This window comes from Doryrhamphus excisus, chromosome 2 (assembly GCF_030265055.1).
Source record: "Doryrhamphus excisus isolate RoL2022-K1 chromosome 2, RoL_Dexc_1.0, whole genome shotgun sequence".
In the NCBI taxonomy this organism is placed as follows: Eukaryota; Metazoa; Chordata; class Actinopteri; order Syngnathiformes; family Syngnathidae; genus Doryrhamphus; species Doryrhamphus excisus.
Window position 1 is genome coordinate 9,607,242 of NC_080467.1, and position 20,349 is coordinate 9,627,590.

The 20,349-nt window shown below is 47.3% G+C and overlaps 2 protein-coding genes across 21 annotated transcripts in view; one reads left to right on the top strand and one right to left on the bottom strand.

Moving 5' to 3' along the window:
• The window catches only part of rapgef1b (Rap guanine nucleotide exchange factor (GEF) 1b), a 146,786-nt gene that overhangs the window by 84,200 nt on the left and 42,237 nt on the right, over positions 1 to 20,349 (bottom strand). The gene's annotated exons all lie outside the window — the stretch shown is intronic.
• ntng2b (netrin g2b) overlaps positions 1,320 to 20,349 on the top strand; it is a 55,427-nt gene continuing 36,397 nt past the window's right edge. For 10 of the 20 annotated variants that reach the window (XM_058049907.1, XM_058049915.1, XM_058049890.1 and 7 more), the window contains exons 1-3: positions 1,323 to 1,753; positions 2,152 to 2,701; positions 13,968 to 14,611. In XM_058049907.1, the coding sequence (XP_057905890.1) occupies positions 2,486 to 2,701; positions 13,968 to 14,611 (860 nt within the window). In that variant the 5' untranslated portion in view covers positions 1,323 to 1,753; positions 2,152 to 2,485. Of the gene's footprint in view, positions 1,754 to 2,148; positions 2,702 to 13,967; positions 14,612 to 20,349 lie in introns of all 20 variants that reach the window. The other 10 variants (XR_009119630.1, XR_009119635.1, XR_009119632.1 and 7 more) reach the window with 2 other exon arrangements.

A 20,349-nucleotide genomic window follows, 5' to 3' on the forward strand; every position in this document is an offset into this window, starting at 1 on the left:
GGTTCTAGCGGCCCGCTTCAATGCAGCTCGCTTGAATCCTTGAAAATGGTTCATTTAGTCCAAAAAAGCAACACATGTGCTAAAATATGCATATTTTATCCTAATCATCTTCAGTATCGAACCGCTAATCAGCAGGACTTGTTGATGTTTTTGCAAAGCCACAATAGAGCGAAGTTGCATAATTCGAGGCGCATACCGCGGTCCCGGGTACAGTAGATGTTGTACAGTGACAGCACGGAGAGATGTAAAGAAAAGATGGAATAAGAGATGAGGGTTAAAGCGCAAGTGTGAAATATAGGAAACACGCTAGCAGGCCTGCAAGGACGTTCCATCCATCTTCTCCCGGGTGGGCTGATTCACACAATTTCACCTCTTTTCAGCTCTCCCTTTCCCTTTGACATCTCATTCTCTTCTTTCTGTTGCTTTTTCCTGGACTTGTCCTGAAATTTGGATAGAAGGGAAAAATCTTGCCTGTGGTGCTTTTAAGCTTTTTAGCAACATTTCATTGGAATTGGTCTTCTCACCAAGTCAACTGGTGGAATTTTAATGACTGGATGCTGTGATTACGTAAAAGCTTTCCATGCACTTTTTGCTTTCTCTCACTACACTGCCCATCTGTTCATCGTCATCATCATCCTCCACCTCCTCCTGCTCCTCATCCTCCTCCTGCTCCTCTTCCTGCTCCTGCTCGCTCATAAACCAGGGGTGTCCCAAATGTTTCCAGCCATGATCAAAGTTTTAGCATCCCAGCCATACTCACTACAGAAGGGCACGCGTTCATCTAATACTTAGAAATACACAGTGCGCTTGATCGCCTCATGGGCACAGTGCAGATACAGATCAGTCATGAAATTACAACTTTTTTTCCTCATTAGAATATTCTCTGAATGACTCCTCCTCCATTATGACTTTATTCCCATAATATTTTCACTTTATTATTGAAATTTAGAAACTTTTTCGGCAAGATAATTTTCTAAAAATGACAACTTTATTCATTATGTTTTTGTTTCATCAGTTCAAAACTTTGTTCTTTAATATTTCAACTTTGTGCTACCACTAGATTTGTATTTTCTCTTCATATTTTGACTTGTAAAATGTTTTAAAATCATATTTTTAGAATGCGCCACGGACCACAAATGACCCCCGGGCCACACTTTGGAGTCACTGTGTGCTTATATAAGAATAAAAGCATGTTTATTCATGCTGTTCTTATGAGATATGAAGATAAGGTCATACTGAAGCAGGCGGCAGGCAAGAGAGGCGGGAAGGGGGGGTGGGGGTGGGGTGGGGTCCAGGCGGGGAGGCGAGTTGCACCGCCCCTGCTGAGGGCGGCAGGACAGTAGCAGATAGAAGCCGAGATGGTGATTGGAAGTGATCGTGGAAGGATTTAGGCTGAGCATTAGAGAGCGAGGGAGAGAGAAGAGGACCGTCTCTCTCTCTCTTTCTCTCTTTCTCTTTCGGTCCTCCAGCATCCCGTCTGACGCCCGTAAAGAAGAGGAAGAGGAGGACGAAGACCAGCACCAGCCTTTCCTCAAAGTCAACATTTTCTACTTTTGATACTCCTTTCACGCAGGACTCGGCCGCGCTTCTCCGTCCGCATCCAGACTGTTTCCCGACAAGAAAAGCCAACAAAGTCTCCAGCGGAAGGATGGTGGGCGGCGAGGACGGGCGCGGACGGACCGAGGACGGTGGCCGATGAAGGTCGGGGGACGGGGGACAAGAAAAGTGCTGAGCTGTCCCACGGACGCGCCGAGTAAGTGCCGACGACACACGATGCATATCCACACACGTCCTTTCATCTCCGGTCCATCACAAAGTCCGGGACGCCGCGGGGCTGCTCGCTTTGGGGGGCGGATTCATGCACACAAGCAGGACGCGACGCCATTCACTTTCTTTTTGTCAATGCCAACTTCACAGCACATTACGGTACAGTAGCGGAGGGGGGGGGGGGGGGGGGCGTTGGACCGGTTCATAAGGACCAGCTGTGACTTTAATGAAGTCACACGCATTCTGTTTATGAGTCCATAAGCTCCATCACACCTCCAGCGTCTTGAAGGTGCAGGTCCAACTTAGTTGGACTCTCAAGTCGACTCCTCGGGAGTCAAAAGTGAGGATGAAGATGCTGAAAGCGCTTGTTTTCTGTCCCAGCAGGACAATCAGAGGACCGCCTGGACGGACCCACAGGACCTTTGAGGCGCCCCCAAGCACCACTATGATTAAAGCGCATGCCCACATCTGTCCCGCTCGAGTTCCCTGTCCGCCGCCGCCGCTGCCCGTTTGCCCCAGGAAGACATCCGTCCAAACCAGGCCAGGAAGAACGTGTCCCTCTCTCGGACCCACGGGGGCCGCCAGCACATGTGTTCTCCTCATTTAGGCGCGGAAGAAGCATTCGCCGGTAAGAATGTCCGCCGTTTCCCTGTGACCACCGCTCCATGCCCGTGGCCCCCCCGCTGAGACCCGTGGCCCCCTCCCCCGCCCGCCCGCCATGCTCCTTCAGGCCGCCTTGCTGCTGCTGCACTACCTGGCCTCCAGCCTGGGCCAGTACGAACTGTGCAAGTCCCTGGTGAGCACGGATGAAGGCTCCGTGTGGGAGCACTACGCCTGCCAGCCCAAAGCCGCGTCCATGAAAGACTACATGAGGATTAAGGTGGACCCTCCCGGGATCACGTGCGGGAACCCGCCCGAGAGGTTCTGCACCCTGGTGAGTTCTGTGTGTGTGTGTGTAAGACGCTAACCTGACAAAAGCAGACCGGAGCAGGAAACGACGACGTCAAGGACATTGTTTGTCAAATTAGCAGCATCACACTGTTTATGCACGCTAGCTTAAAAGACACGCAGGGCGTGATTTAATTAAGGTGAAATCCTCAGGGATCTAAAAGGGATGACATAAGTGCAATGACTTGGCACGGGACCCGCACCCGTGGAAGGGGTGTGGAGGTGTTGCTGCATCAGACCGAGCTTTCACACAACTTCCTCTTGCAAAAAACAAAACATGCATTTTTCCCCCTCTCACGCTGCAAGGGGCAACCAAGGGCAACCAAGGGCAACCAAGCCGCAGGGAAACTATATTTCAATATTGCAATATTTCAAGCAGAGGCTGCTCGTTTTTTCAAGGCTTTTATAAGTTGAGACACGGCGGTCGGACGCGCCTCAGAAGCTGCCAGTCAGGAGTCTCAAAAGGAGGCGGTCATGTTCATTCAGCACGTTTGTCCTGTACCAGGACGGCTGGGTAGCGGGAGAGTAATGGCGGTGGGGGGGGAAGTAGGTGTGGGGAGGGGGGTGGACCGTGGACACTTAATGGTTAATGATTTGTTTCATGTAGCGGAAACAAGCGCCGTCCCAGAAAGCTTCTCAGATGACTTCTCCTGAGAGGAGGAGGAAGTTGAGGGGCGGGGCTGTGGTGGGGTTTGCTGGACAAGATGCTGCACGGCCGCCATGACGTATCGACGTCCGCCCCCTAATGGCTCTGGCCTGGAAACTTCTATAACTACGTTTCTGAGTGAGCAGCGATGAAATATTGATGGACTCCCTAATGGGCTTCCTTACGAGGGTCGGCTAGCGACGGACGGCCCATCCTCAGCATCCTCAGCATCCTCAGAGGGAGGAGGAGGATGATAATGATGGAGGAAGAAGAAGTTGGGTCCGAGTCAGCACTTTTTCCTTTTTTTCCTCTGCAGAGCAGCTTTTTGACTCTAAAGCCCTGCCCACATGGAAACATTCATGGGATTAGTTGGTGTCACAAGGTCTCATGTCATGAGATCTCATCTCGCGAGATTTAAAACGTGACATGATTTGGTGTTCAGAAATAAAATGTCTTGTGTGCTCTCGGCCTGGGACTAGGACTGCCACCATTGAAATAGTGGACGGCTACTTTAATAGTCCACTTACACCGTAGTATGTAATGAGTGTTAGTCGACTAGTCAGCAAAATAATCCGTGATTAGTCGGCTATCAAAATAATTGTGGCCGACCTAGTCGACTAATCACCGATTATTTTGTCCATTAGTCAACTAACACTGATTACACAATACAGTGTAAGTCCACGATTAAAGTAGCAACTTTTTCAATAGTCGACTAATCATGGCAGCCAAACCGGAACAATAAATTAATTCATTGATCACACAATAAATGAACATGAACTGGGTTTCAGCACATTGGCGCATTTTTTCCACGGAACAACGGCATGAATGGAGTGAGTGATTTTGTCAGTCATGTAGTGTCTCTGTCTCTGTGGGTGGAGGCGGGGCCGCTAGCACACAGAGAGCAGAAGAGTGTAACGTAGTAGAAATTAAATGAGTAGATTTCCATATAGGGCGGCACGGCGGTCGTGTGGTTCGCGCGCAGACCTCACAGCTAGGAGACCAGGTTCAATTCCACCCTAGGCCATCTCTGTGTGGAGTTTGCATGTTCTCCTCATGCATGCGTGGGTTTTCTCCGGGTACTCCAGTTTCCTCCCACATTCCAAAAACATGCTAGGTTAATTGGCAACTCCAAATTGTCCATTGGTATGAATGTGAGTGTGAATGGTTGTTTGTCTATATGTGCCCTGTGATTGGCTGGTGACCAGTCCAGGGTGTACCCCGCCTCTTGCCCGAAGACAGCTGGGATAGGCTCCAGCACCCCCGCGACCCTCGTGAGGAAAAGTGGTAGAAAATGAATGACTGAATAAGATTTCCATATACTGTCATATATTTTTCGAAATATTTACTCACTTCTGGTCATATGACTCCTAATTTTTTGCCTATATGTGACATGTATCTGATCAGTGTCCAACAGTACAATTCCAATTTATTCAAACCCGACTCAGGTCTCGCTTGTATGAAGATCTAAATGCGATACGTATCCAAGCTACTGCAGTCTGAACGTTCAGGTGACAAATATCATGGATTTCATTGTTCCCAGGAAAGATACACAGAATGCTGTACTTCACACCGAACAGACGTGTTGACATACGTGGTTAAAGTCTTCCACCCGTACACTGCATACATTTACTCCTGCTACGGATATAGGACTGTCAGTCAGGTTAAGGTCCAGCTGTTCTATGGAAAGTATATTAGTGTCCACTATGGCTGTACAGTTCCGTCATGTTAAGATCCGCGTGATCGTGATAGAGCGGCAAAGTCCCAAAATCCCAACTCGAATCTCCCGAATGAGGGTTCGGCAAAGGGGAAGGGTGGGATTTGGGATTTGGTCTTAATCATTTGGTTAAGAAAGTGAAATTGACATTGCCACAAGCATGCCGAGGCCAGCACAGTAAACACACGGCAGACGCGTATGACGTCGTTTTGTGCGTATGGGCATCACTTCCTGGGTGCTTTGCGTTCACATTGATAAGTGAACAAGCACACACAGAAAATCAGATTTGAACAAAAAAAATGCGAAGTGGACAGCCTAGCCTGCGGCGTGAACGCAGCAAAAGACTAGCTGGACGAGCTAAGCGATGACAGCTTCCTTGGCAGGTGAGGGACGATGAGTGGGTGTCATCAGTGACTAATTCCTGACTGCCATCTGAAGTCGTCTTTTGCCAAAAAAAAAAAAATACCTTCAAATCCATCAGCCATCATTCAAGCACTGTCATGCCAGATTTATGAATTCATGTGTACACCCTTCAGGGAATAAAGAGACGTTTATCTCCCCTCGTCTTGGGCTTCCTGGTGTATAGATCATTTATTTACATGAACGAAGCCTTTCCCCTTTGGTACCCCCCACCACACCCCCCGAACACCCGCCCCAGGATTTGGCAGCTTTACAGAAAGGCTGTATTTCTTATTTAATTGGTGTACATTTGCATTCACTCCTTCAGCGTTCCCACAAGTCAATGGAAAAGTTGGAGTAGAAAAAAATCATGTAAAAAAGCATCACCCCACGGGCAAAGCTGCACATCTTTAATAAGACTTCACAAGTGGGGAAGATGCTAAATTATTTTTCTCCTCGAGCCGAGGAGGATGTTCCTAAAAGCTGGAGAGAGTTTTTGATGTCAGGTGTACTATCCCTGCTTTGGTCTACACGAGTTTTTGTTCCTCCTCCTCCTCCACGGGGGTGCTTCTTTTTTCCTCACTGATGTATCCAGTTTGTTCCTACATCCTCTCCGCTCTGCCAAGCAGGCCAGTAACGTTGGCTTCTTCTTCCCTTCACACACCAGAGCGTGTTGTCTTTGGCGTCAACTGCCGATGGACTTTGCGGTCGTGTTCAGGCAGGGCGGCGTTATAGACGAGGAAGAGCCACGCTTAACTAAGCGGAACCGTGGAACTGCGGCACTCCAAGAACTCTCGCCGCGCCGTTTGTTTGTTATTTTGGGTTTGAACCAAAACCTTCAATCAACCGTTTCCCTTGAGGGCGCTCGCTAACAGGATGCGCTCGTTTGCGGCTTTAGCGAGGAACGACGGGCGCAGAGTTGGTGGCGGCGCAATGCCGCCACGTCTAAGAAAGACAAAATATAGCACGCCTCCCCGTTCCACAGCACGTTTGCCCGTTTTAGAAGGTAGAACTCAGCCAGATCTAAAAATAGACATGAGAAGAGAGAGAAGCAGCGGAAGGGGAGCACGCAGGAAGGCGAGGAAGATGACAGCTGGTAACGTGGATGCATACTTCCCAGACCGGGCCTATGGCCATGCTTCCCACCGCCTGCCCAGTGTGGCCCCCGCCAGGGCTGCTCTGCCCTGCCCTGCCCAGCTGTGGGGCCTTCAAGGCCGCGTGAAAGGGCAGCCCAAGCCCAGCGGGGTGCCAACCACGGTGCGCATCCCCAGGGTTGGATGGTGGCCTAATATTCCAGCCAAGAGGGGGGAATGGGGGAGTGTTTGAGTGGGGGGGGTGGGGGGTGTGTGTGATGTAATGACTTGCTTATGACAGTGGAAAGTGATCTGAGGCGGCTTGGATATGTTGGCAGAACACGAGGACAGTTCTAAGTGAGATTTGTTCCTAAGCGAGGTGTGACTAAGAGGGATTGGCCAGAGGGGCTTAGACACCCTGAAGTCCACTTAACCAAGCAACACTCCGTTCACGTCCGTATTTACACTCAGTCTTGTGAGTCCATACGTAGTCACCTCAGTACCCGGATGTTGCGGAGAGAGCAACACTGAATGGTCTGCAGCGGAATAATTGCATGGTGATAATTCCCAATTAGAAACAATATTGCCATTGGACGTGGACCAGTTAGTGACACTGCTTGTTGTAGAGTACCCGTGGTATGACAGAGAGTCGCCACCATGTCCCGTCCTGTCTTATTCCTCGCAGTTGCAACTGGGTTTCGATGTGCGTTGTGCTGCCAAAAGTTAGGCGTAAGTAGCACGGGCGTTAGCTGCCCCGTTTGCATTTTCCTGTAAGAGCAGGACTACCAATGCATTGGCGAATTATGTGCAGTGGTACCTTGGTTAGTGTACACTTTTTTTTGGTTACCATCAAAAATATACACCCAAATGTGACCTCTGTTTGCATACATTTTCTGGTTAGCATACAATACGGCGTTATCAATACGCTGCTTGGTTGCAACTAACTTGTTTTGGTTGTTTTGGGTGGTGGACCCTCTGGAATGGATTAGCGAGGCTAACCAAGGTTCTGCTGTATTTACCAAAGTGTAATGAATGTGGGTGTCACGTGATTTTGTCACTTGATTGTTCTTGTGAACCCATTATCATATTACAGTAAACCTCGGATATATGGGATTCAATTGTTCCCACTGGTTTTGTCCGATATAAGCGAAATCCGTTATATGCGTATACCGGAAAATGTCAGTTTTACGCATATATCGGATTTATATCCGGTATATGCGTAAATCGGATGTTATCCGTTATAAAAAGGCACTTCCTTGACTATGTTTCCAATGTACCTGGACTGGGCAATGAAAAGAGACGTAAGGTAATGAGAATTTAACTTTATTGGACTCTGAGCATAACAAATTGTTAATTAAGCTAGGCCCTGTTACGCCCGTCAGGCCTACGTTATTTCCAATAGTGAGGTTAAGATCTCATTCACTGCTGTGCTAGTATTATTGACGTCACTCACTTTTATATTTGTCCTAAATCTGGAGCCAGGAGAAAGACAATAGCCAGTGACATCAACAAGATTAGCATAACGATGCGGCCATCCGATATATGCGAGGGAAATTTAATGGAAATGCATTGGAACGGGACTGGAGATTTTGTCCGAAATAGGCGAAATCCGTTATAAAAAATCCGATATATGCAATGAATTTTTATTGGAAATGCATTACAGAAAAATCGGTTCTTTTTTATCTGTCCGTTGTGAGCGAATTTCCGATATATCCGAGTCCGATATATCCGAGGTTTACTGTATTATTCATTCTACCTTTCTGACTGAAAAAGGAGTTTGTGAAAGGGAAAAAAAAGCACCCAGGTGGATTAATGGCACATTTTACCTTCCGCATGTCTAACAAGGATTGTTATGTGAAGGGATATTACACATTAAAACCTGTTAACAGCTGGGTAGCCTCGGCTAATGTGTCAAATAAATAACTAAATAAATCCAAAAGTCTTTTGTGGCTCCCTGAGGGGCCGTATGGGACTTTTCTGTACAGCCTCACAAAGTGGTTTGTGTGCCAGTTGGAGTAAAAGATCCGTGAGTGCCGAGCTCCGTAAGCTCCCTGTCGCTGCCCACTGTTTGTCCTTTCTTGAGACACGGAAGTCAGAGTCGGAGCAAAGTGTCACAATCTTATCTTTACCGGCATTCACTCATCTTCATCTGCGTTCACTCCCGTGTGACAACAGCTTTAGCCTCACAGAGTTTTGACCTGGCGTTTACGTACTTCGTGCCCACAGGAAATATCTCCTGATAAAACTATGAACTACACTATACTACACTAAGTGTAGTAGTCCTGCTGTAGCCACATATGACGGAGACGCCACCAACCACGAGTCAAAGTAAAAGACAAAGTAAAGCCTCATGCACGCCGTTATTTGTGTGCTAAGCGGCAAATCAGCAGCTCGGAACAAAATGACGGAAAAACATGTTAGAAAAGAAAAAAAAGAAGATTAATGTCGTAAATGAAAAAGCAATATCCTTTGCTCTTCCCCCCCGTGGCCTTTTTAATGGGGGGGTCATTTCACTTTGGTGTTTCTCCAAAACAAAATATATTGTGTTGTCTGACCGTCCCTTCCCTTATTCCCCTTGCTGGCAATATAAGTTGGAATGTTCCGGAACTGAGAGAGCTGCGTCACTGCTGGCCATTTCCAACAATACTTTAAAAGCAGGGGTCCCCAACCCCTGGGCCCCACTGACTGGTACCGGGCGGCGGAAAACTTTCAGGTGCAATTAAAAAAAAAAAAAATACACATCAAATTTGATGTACATGCATATCAAAGTCGTAAAACTACTATACTGTACTGTCCAGGATTGAGCTGCGGCTACAAAAGCAACACTTTCTTCATGTATATGTTCTGCTCGTAATATTTATTCCCATAGTATTATAACTTTTTTGGTAACGTAATTTTCCCCAAAATAAAACCTTATTTGCTGTTTTTTTTAAATCATAATATTAAAACTTAAAAAGAAATTTCAACTTTAAGTTTCTAAAATGATGTTATTTTTCCAACTATTACAAGTTTATTATCTTAAAATTGCAACTTTTTCATTATGACGCTGAGCCGATTCAGTGGCTAATTGTAGCATGCTAGTTGTTTGATAACGTGGTTGTCCGGGCTCTTTTGCGAGAGACAAACTTTCACACCCGAGGAGTTATTAACAACGTGAGTGAGTCACTTTGGCGTCCTGCTAGCGAAAACAAGGAAGTCACTCATGGCTGAGGCATCATGGCGGCTGTTGTCGTGGAGACGGGATAATTGCTGGAGGGGCTTAGCAGTGTAGGCCACCTGCCGCAGCAGTTGGCCTGGATGTGTGTGTGTGTGTGTGTTGGCATAGATACACTGAGCCGACGCTGGCAGAGTGGGACTGGGAGGACATGCAGGGCACACAAAGGGCTTAAACGCAACCTCGCGTCTCTGGTGGGGGATAAAAGCGTCCCGGCCTCCAGTATGTTACCTCACATCCACTGTGGTTAATCCTAAAGGGCTCGCAGAGGGCAGAGGGGGGGGCTGATGAAAAGCAGCTGAAAAATAACACGACTTTAGCTTTGCTCTGCTGTTTGTTTTTGCCTGCTATGCTGTTTTGTGGCCACACCTGCACGTCAGCAGCTAACCTACATGGAGAGGATACGGGGGGGGGGGGATCTGGGACAGTTGACAGTGGGATCGCTTTCAATAGGATTTGTAGGTGCAGGGTCATTCTAGGAACAACACCCCGCCTAATCCTGTCCGGTGTGTGTAAACGCGTGGCTGAGCTATAAGGTCAGGAGATGCAGGACTAGAGCTCCTCTGTCGACGTACATGTTTAGTGTAAGTCCCAGTTTATAATAATAATACATTTTATTTGTATAGCGCTTTTCAAAATAGTCAAAGACACTTTACAGAAGAATGAAGTTGAATAAAGCAAGTAAACAGAATAGAAGACACACCAAAATACAACATTCATTGGTTAATACACAGTTAAAACATGAGTAAAAGCGGGGCGGGGCGGGGCGGGGCACAGCAGTCAGATATAAAAAGTTAGACATTAAAAACTTAAATTTAAAAAAAACTTAGATTTAAAGAGGTGGGTTTTTAGTTGGTTTTTGAAGGTGGGAAGGTCAGGGCAAGCACAGAGTGAATGGGGCAAAGAGTTCCAGAGGGTGGGGGCAGCGATGGGGAAGGCTCTGTCTCCCCAGGAGAACCCGATGAAGGACATATGTGTATAGAATACAGTAGAACCTGTATTCTATACCTTTATACCTGTGATTGTCTTGGGGGCGTTGCTATAGTAATGAGACCAGGACCCCGCTTTGTTATCCCGATCCTGTCACATATTCAAAGATGTTGGCGGATGGATCGGGCCAATTTACGGAACGTTGTCCGCCCCCAGAGCGCCAACGCGAGCCCATAGAAGACAGAGTGACAGCAAGTGTGTAAACAGAGGGCGCCGGCGCACAGAGAGCGAGTGGTCTTTACGCGCGCTGATTATGGTTATTATGCACGCAGATATTGGCAGTGTATTGACACCACACTGGGCGTGCAGCCAATGTTGATCGCCACTTTCTCAGCATTTTATGATGTTTCAGTTCACTTTTCTTGACCGCATTTTTATGAATCTGCCTTATACTTGAGACATAACGAAGGGGAAACCATGACCTGGGTTGTCTTTGACTAAGGATTTTCAATGGGGCGCTGCAATGATGTCAGCCTCCCTCTGGGCTCCTCTGGTGGACAGAGGCAGCGTTGCAGCACCATCCATCCATTTTCTATGCAGCTTGCCCTCCAATGAAATGCATGATGGGAAAAAGTAAACAGTTTTTTCCCCCCATTTCAAGCTCTTATTGGTACTTGTATTCCATATTTCCTAGCATTTGTTAAGCTGATGTGTGATGAGTTTAGTGTTCTTTGAAAGATGATGCCGTGATGACCTTATGGAATTCTCAAGCTCGCCGTGAGGTTTTTCAAAGCTGCGTGGTCGTCACAGATGCCAACTTGCCACAATTGGAGTTGTACAATATTAATTTGTGGGAGTGCGCACGTAAACTACCAAAAGTAACATGAGGACGGTCCCTCGTCAGGCCGTATGTGAGCATGGTCAGTTGCTAAAGCACACTTAAAAGTTGTGTTTATGAGCATGATCATCTTCGCCGACAGCCGACAGCGATCCCTGCCTGAGATAATGACGTTATGGAGCAGAGAAGCATGACGGCTGCGTTGCTCCAGTGAAAAGTGAGATGGATCATCTTGCAGATATCCTGCTTCTTCTCATGTATTATCATTCTCAATCACATCTCAAACGCCCCCCTCAGCCTCTGCTTGCACGGGGAGTATTTCCCGCTCGCCACTGTCGAAGTAAATCAGATGATCTACCGGGCCAGCCTTGGCTGGTGGGTGGGGGGGGGGGGGGGGGGGGGGCATGGTTGTACTGTAAATTTAGCGTTTGGTACAAAGAGCGCTACCTTGGCAGTGAGTGACGACATACTTCCCGGCCCAGACAAAAAGGCAGCTTCTCGGAGAAGTGGCGGTATATACAGTAACACGGGTGGGCAAACTGTGGCCCGTCTTAATCTGACCCACCGGGCGTTTCCAAATTGAAGCTGTACTCAGCAACACAACTCGAGTGGTACAGGAAATAGTCAGATGAAATCTGTAGCTTGTACAAAACGATGATGCTAACAACACAAGACGCACGTAGCCCATCTCCTGCACCGTGTGGATAGAAATACATTTTGCTTGATATGTTGAGGAGGTCATCAGGGAAGCAAACAAGGATGGACGTTAACATGCTCTTGATATCCAATGTTCTATTCACAGCTCATATTTTTGTGGGACTACCCGGCATGCCTTGCGGTGTTTGCAAATAACAGTTACGTGTAATGTTTACCGCTTAGCCACATAGAAGTGGCCGTTTATGTGATGCGTTAAATTGCAAATGTGTTTTGTTGCACCGTGAGTAAGTAAGTTGTTCTCATTGATGACCACCATATATGTTGGTCATAACATACAAATGTTTTAACATGATGTGGCCCACAAGTCAAAAAATGTACGGTTGATAACATCATTTAAAAAAAGAATCAACTTATTATCACAACATTCATTCTCGCTAATCTCTTTGCTAGCAGCGTCCGTGTCACTAGCGGTGAAACTGTCAGGCTCATTAGCAGGCTGCCGTGTTGGCGTGTGCATGCACCCGCTGCGTGTACGGCGGCCGTTCACTACAAACAACTAAACTACAAACAATAATAAATGTCGACGGGGGGGTAAGAGATTGTTGCGCAAGAGATTTTTTCGGTGGCAAGTCACATTTCAATTAAAACGTAACCCAGTTCTGTAAAGGCACACACTTCAAAAGTTCCCACAACTTAAAAGAACAGACACCTAATTATGCTAACAAATGCAACATTTAATGTAGTAAATGTTGCACAATGAATTTCTAAGTAGCGTTTAGTAGTACTTTTAGTGGTGTATGCTGGCAGCACTGATGAACACATTTAAGAGTAAACACCAAGTAAAATGATATGACACAGCACTAAAATGCATGCAACGAATGAGGACGAGTAGAATGAGAGACAGAGAGAGAGAGAGAGAGAGAGAGAGAGAAAAAAGAGGAGGGTTATTTTAAGACACTCCATCAGGAGCTTGTTAAGAGGGACGCTGTAAGATGCAGAAAGAATATTGCATTTGAAGTAGGAAGAGCATAACATCAGCCATAAAATGTAATCAGGTACTACCAGAGCAGAGAAGGCTGGACAGAAAACGGTGGAAAATGACTTTTTTTTTTTTTTTTTTTAAACCGTGTAAAATAATCAGTCAAATGTTTAATAGATCCAAGTGTGTGATAATGATGCTCGCTCGTCATCCTCCAAATGTAATCAGTGACACATGATTAACCCAGCCACACAAATAATGTCAATTACATGGCCCCTTTCCGTGCAGTGAGGAGTGTAACTAAATGTTAGAGATGATAATCGCCCACTCTCAGTCTTATTAGTGCACCCGTGGGGGGCACGGGGGGGGTTAATGATCATTATGACTGTGATATCATCTTAACGGCACTCCAGCTGAATTTTGTGCACAAATTATGCGCCGAGAGAGACGGCTGCGAGGATCTCTGGGATTTCTTTGTGTAAATATTTCCCTTCTGTGGTGATATAAAATGTCAGACAACTGGCTTACAGCGCCGAGCTACATCTATTTTAGCCAAATATCCGGCAGGGTCTGAATATCAGACACCAGCAAAAGCTCGGGTGTCCTGGGACTTGGACATTTAGGAATTAGGATAATAAAGTCTATTTGGTTGACTTAGGCTTCCAATAGGTGGCGTGAGACCGGGTATCGGCAGGGTCTTAAAATGGCTCAAATTCCCTGAAAATCCAATTTTGATGGCACTTAATTGCATAAAGTTCAGTCTGTGGGCTGACTGGAATGTTTTTTTTTTTTTGTCTTCCAGGAGAACCCGTACCTGTGCAGCGACGAATGCGATGCCTCAAACCCAGATTTGGCCCACCCTCCTCAGCTGATGCAGGACCGCGAACGCAACGGTCTGATCACGTACTGGCAGACAGTCACATGGAGGCGCCACCCAGAGCCGTTGTTGGCCAACATCTCCATGTCGTGGAACAAGAGCTTGGAGCTCACCGACGACATCCAGATCACCTTCGAGTACGGCCGCCCCACCATCATGGTCCTGGACAAGTCCATGGACCACGGGCGCTCCTGGCAGGCCTACCAGTACTTTGCAGACGACTGTCTGGACACCTTCAACATGCCGCCTAAACGTGTGCGCGACCTCTCGCCCGCCAACGTCACCCGGGTCATCTGCACCGAGCAGTACTCGCGCTGGGTGGGCTCCAAGAACGACAAGAACGTCAAGTTCGAGGTGCGGGCGCGCTTCGCCGTGTTTGCCGGCCCTCGGCTGCAGAACATGGACAGCCTGTACACGCGAATGGAGAGCATGAAGGGACTGAGGGACTTCTTCACCTTCACCAACCTCAGACTGAGGCTCCTCAGACCTGCCCTAGGGGGCACGTATGTACAGAGGGACAACCTGCTCAAGTACTTCTACGCCATCTCCAACATCGAGGTACCTGCCAGGTGAGGCTTCGGGCACATTCACACTCGTCTTTTTGGGAGTCAAGAGACAAACAAATGTCTGCATGAAGGGCCAATTGTTGGTGTTGCAGGGACTTTTGCCAGGGGGGGTGGGGTGTGTGTGTGTGTGGGGGGGGGTACTGTACGCATCCTCCAGGCACACACACGGCTCTGATCTCGGCCGTTCCACAATGACCCCATCGCTCTTCATATGGATCCTGCGAGGGCAATGATTAACGACAGAAAGACACGGCCTCGCTAGTCCAACGTAAACCGCCGCCGGCGCGCCGCCAGGGGAGCGGGGAAGCTCTTACATGGCAACTTTGTGACAGTGAAGGATGCTCGCTCCATCACACGCCCTCTTGGCAACAACGGCGCATCGCTCCAACCTTTCAGAATTATTATTCCAATCAATATGGCAGGCTGACATTTCAATGGTATTTAACATCCTTGTTGGGACGGCCTGGAGCTGGATGGGGGGGGTGGGCGTTGGGGGTTTGTGTGTGGAAAGGGTCGAAGGGTGAGGAGGGAAAGTGAAAATGAGCGACAGTTTGAGGAAGGGGGCCATCTTTTGTGCGTGTGTGTGTGTGCTTAATGAAGTCCTGTGTGGATGCTGACTCAGCACACGGGCAAACAAGCCTCTGGCATCCTGTAAAAAAGGCCTGCAGGTATTGATCATCGCTACTTTTCAGTCTCAGCACAGAATCAGAGAGATAGTGTAGTGGTGATGGGAAGAAGGGGGCGGGGGGGCATGTGTCCCAAAACCCAGGGGGGTAAAACAGTCAATCACTGCACCAAAGCCTACACAGGAATACTGGAAACGGATAACCTGACATCCGTGATTTGAACGCTTCTATTTGGTATGGTTCCAGTTACCAAATCCTAGCTCCCTTTGTCTCGTCTCCAGGAGACGGGTGGATACCTGGGGTGCATTTGAGTGCGGTTTGGTTGGTGTTCAAACTTTGTTTGTCAGCGGACCAAATAATGCTAGGTTGAACATAGGACGCATTCTCCGAACCTGCTGATGAAACATTCAAAGCCGGGGTGCCCTCAAAACATGCATCACCTCCAGGAATGCTAACCACAGTGATACCACCCAAATGCTCATCGTTGGCTGAAAGAGGCCTGACTCGACTTTAGCCCAACATCCCAACGTCATTTGAGACTATGAAAGAGGAAAACCGGTCCTGTCAAAGACAACCTGGACAGTCCAGTTGCCATTGATTGGGTCGGAGTTGGACCTTGTGGAGAGGACTATTGACGCTAATCGCGCTTCCGCTGTAGTTTGTCTTAACCGGACCAGAAATGGCAAGTGTGAACGCACCCTGGGGGGGGGCTGGATCTGGTAACAGCATTCCAAATATAGCCCGCACAGATGACAGAGGCCGGTCGCTCTTCCGCCCCTTCCACCTCGTAACATAATCACCTATCAATAAGTTATTCTGGGCGGCTGCTGGGAGTACAGTATTAGGTGGTGATGTGTGGCGTGGGGGGGGGGGGGGGCCTTCTGAGCAGTACAGTACAATCAGAACGGGCTGATGCTTACGGCTGTGAAATTGATTTTGGGGGAGCGAGACGATTAGTCAATGTTCCTGGACAAAAGGCTAAGCTATTTCATCTCATCTCATCTGGCCTTGATAACACGTTGGTGCTTCCAATGCTTCCCAATTTCAATCATGAATATTCCACTTTGCTGCTGCTCCGGTGGGGTGGCGTGGCCAAATGGGTTTCATGTGATGGAGGCCGAGTGGAGGTGTGCCACAGGTCGCCGCGGTAATGAGATATGGCGCCGTTATGGATGGCGACGGGGCTTTAGTCGCTTTCTGGGCGTAGCGCAGGTCCCCGGGACTCGGCTCGACGCTATCTGGGTGTTTGAAGAAATCATCATTTGTTATCTGGTTGGGATTGCTAACAAAACAAGTGGCTCATCTTTATCTGATGACAAATAGCTGGTCCAGGTGTGCAGGAAGCTAGGTACTCAGCGCTAAATAGTGCTGCTTCATCGATACGTACGGAACCTGATAGGGCAAGCGAGGTTTGATGGAATGCTTTTAGATTTGTGGACGCCATGAAAACACTTTGTTGTGGAAGGGCAGCCAAACTTTGAGAAGGTCAAACATGAAGAGAAGTGGCAAAGACTAATTGGGAAGAATCAATAGAATATTCTTCAACGATTTCCTTACTCAAGGTTATCTGACAGCAACAAGAACAAGAGGCCAAAGTGTTGATGTGCCTGCCTTCCATCCGCACATTTCCATATCACTGAAGCTCCATGCCAAAGCCATCAAAGACTGTCATCGTTCGGATCAGCAAAATCATATTCGCCGGGAAGCTTCGCTCATCAGCGGGCATCTCATATCCTCCTCCGTCCCCGATACCCCCGCCTCATCTGTCATCTGGACCGCTGCGGAGACGACAGTGGTCTATGGGTCTACGGCCGTCTGCATTATAGATTAGACGTGGAGTCAGAGATTGGAGCGTTTTAATGAAATAAGAAGCAGGTCATACGATGGGTCTTTATAATGGAATAAAGCAAAGACTGTAAGCTCAGGAAGAGCCAACTAAGTGGATTAGGCCAAGATGGAGGGATGGTGATTGAGCTGAGGAGGAGGAAGTCTGCATCGTTTTTCTCTTCCCTGCAGCATCAGGTCGTTTACTTGCAGACTTTTCACTTTGATTGCTCCATGCCGGAGGAATAACAATAAAATAATATCATAGAGAAGAAGCCAAGATTCTGCATCTGTAAGCAGACGGCAAAGAATAAAAACAATCTTTGGTCCACTGGTGCTTGAGTGATGAGGTCAGCATACTAACGCAAGTTGTTGTCTTATTCCAAAAACACCAGCTTGGGTCAGTGCAAATGCAAACCGCAGCCGCTTGGTTGTCATGGTAAACACAAGGAGAATGTCGTGTTGTTGACTGCGACCTACTTGACCAATCTGAGCTACGCTAATTAACAGGCATGCTAAGACTGGGCGAGGGACGGCTTCCACACGCTCTGTATTTGGATGGAATTTGTCAAATTTCATTCATTCATTTTCTACCGCTTTTCCTCAGGGTCGCGGGTGGTGCTGGAGCCTATCCCAGCTGTCTTTGGGCGAGAGGCGGGGTACACCCTGGACTGGTCGCCAGCCAATCACACGGCACATATAGACAAACAACCATTCACACTCACATTCATACCTATGGACAATTTGGGGTCGCCAATTAACCCAGCATGGGTTTTTTTTGGAATGTGGGAGGAAACCAGAGTACCCGGAGAAAACCCACGCAGGCACAGGGAGAACATGCAAACTCCACACAGAGATGGCCGAGGGTGGAATTGAACCCTGGTCTCCTAGCTGTGAGGTCTGCGTGTTACACGTTAGAGATGCTGTAGAAAACACTCTAATGCTAAAGCTACTGATCATTGTGATCTTTAGACTGGCCAGTCTCAGGATCCAACACATATGGCTGGGGTTGTTTTGGACAACAGAAGTCCTTCTGAGCACTTGGGAGTGTGACCAACCACAGCGGAGTGGGCATGGCCAATACAGTATGATACAATACAATACAGCTGGAATAGGTGCAGATTCTGGAAGATCTCGAAATCTTTGTGCTGTTTATTGTGTGTAGCTGCTCTACAGGTGTCAACAACTCCATACAATAAGCTTAATAGGTACTTGTTCATTCCTTGACCCACAAAGCAATATTGGATTCCAGTTGGATCCAGTCATGTCTCAATGATCTCAATGATGGTCTCAATGATCCGTCCGTTAGCAACAATTCATTCTCTTCCACTAGCGAAAATTGGTGAAGAGGAGGAAGGCTTTAAATTGAGTGCAGTCATGCTGCTTCATGCCTTCTTTGCACAGTTACTCACAGAGCGTGTGAATGTCATCATCACCATCATCATCATCTCACGCGGGAGGACGTTTCAACCGTCCATCTCCCGGTGACTGACAGGCACAGCGCCGGTCCGGTCCAAAGCGGTTCTTCTGCCTCCTGTCCTGCTGAGGCAGGTGTTCTTGTTTGCGGTGGTGATGCGGTGACAGGTGCGGCTACAGGCTTTTGGAATATTTCCCTCTCACCAATGGGCTTACTTCTCTAAATAAGACAAAGATGACTCGGGAAACTTTTTCCCAGAATATGTGTGCGCACAAAGTTGAAGATGAAAAGAAGACCATGTGTAGTATTTCCTTTTAGGGTCACAAATGCTTCCAAATATACTGCATGCTGGTATAAATACAGTATAAATATAATATATAAATAAATATATAGTCGTTTATCTTTGCAGTGTGGGACAAAGTTCATGGCGTGTTCAAGGACCATTAAACAAACAATATAAAGTGTGGGATTTTTAACAGTAAAAATAAATCATTAATCATTCAAATAAAATAATGGTCCAAATTTCCAAAATTGATGAACATTTACACATATTTTTTAAGTTTGGAGTAAGTTTTTTTTTATTATTGCGATCTGGCTGCCAATTCCAAGACAAAGCGGCCAGTTGCAGTCACCCATTTTACCGCCGGCAACCTGGCAACTTCCTGAAGTTGTGACAGGGTAATACTGTATCTGCCACTTTAAGAAACGACGTGTGTGACATCAGCTGAGTGCTAGCATCAGGTTAGCAGTGGGCTCCTGCCTGAACATTCACGGCATACTGTATGTGTTCTGTTCTTGCTAACGTATCAGTAGAGTAGTATCCTACACTGGTCTCTCGGTGTCAGTAACGGTACATTGATGAAACAGTTTATGCCACACGTGCTAACTGCTAACGTAAAGCTCTTATTTTAGTCATGTCTAAGATGGATTATTTTCTTTTATTGAGTAATAACTAATATATTGGGGAATACAAGTGTAAAATTGACTGTAGGGGTGTTATTTCATGTCTGCAGTGCTCTAATAATTTAGAAGGTCATAAAACATTCTCTTCTTTATGAAAATATTGAATTTATTAACATTGAATTGGACTGTGGAAATTCACTGATGATGGTTGGGTCTGGAACCAATTACCAGCCATAAACAAGGAACTAAACAAGGAACCATGGTATAAAAAATAAGGCCTATTACTGATTACCTATTACTATTACTTATTACCTTGTGTGGTGTATCATCAAACTAGCAATCAATTCAAGGATGTTTTTCAAGAACCTCTGAAGTGCTGAGGCCTCCTGGAAAGCTTCCTACTGGCCTCGACTGACCACAGCAACCATCTAAAAATGTATTTCACACAATAAAACTGGAAGTCGGAATGGAAGGTGACACGGCAAAGTCGGGTTATTCCAAATGATTAAAACCGAGCGGCACAAAAACTGCGCTAATTGCCAGCGCCAACATCTCACACAGAAGTCCAAAACCTTGAATGACTCTCAGTCACACCGCCTGCGGAGCACTGCTAATTAGACCCCGACTAGCTTACGGGGGGCTCGGTGCTACAAAGGTTTATTGTTACGCGATTGCCACCGACGCATCTCCGTGGCCTCCAGCCTCTTCCATCTTCTCCACCCGACATCTAGCGAGAACAGAAGCCTGGCCTCCCGCCCTCTCTATCCCGCTTTCGGCCTTTTCCGGGGTCTTTGATTCTTATCCACGTCGACGCCGGCTTTGACTTTCAAACCACTATTTTTACATCACACCAAAAGTTTTCCGGCGTGTCCTCTGCCGAGTGAAGGTGAGAGGATGGGAGGTATAAGCCCGGATCAGAGGCGGAGGGAGAAAGAAAGAGGGAGGCAGATGATGGATTAACTTCTACTTCC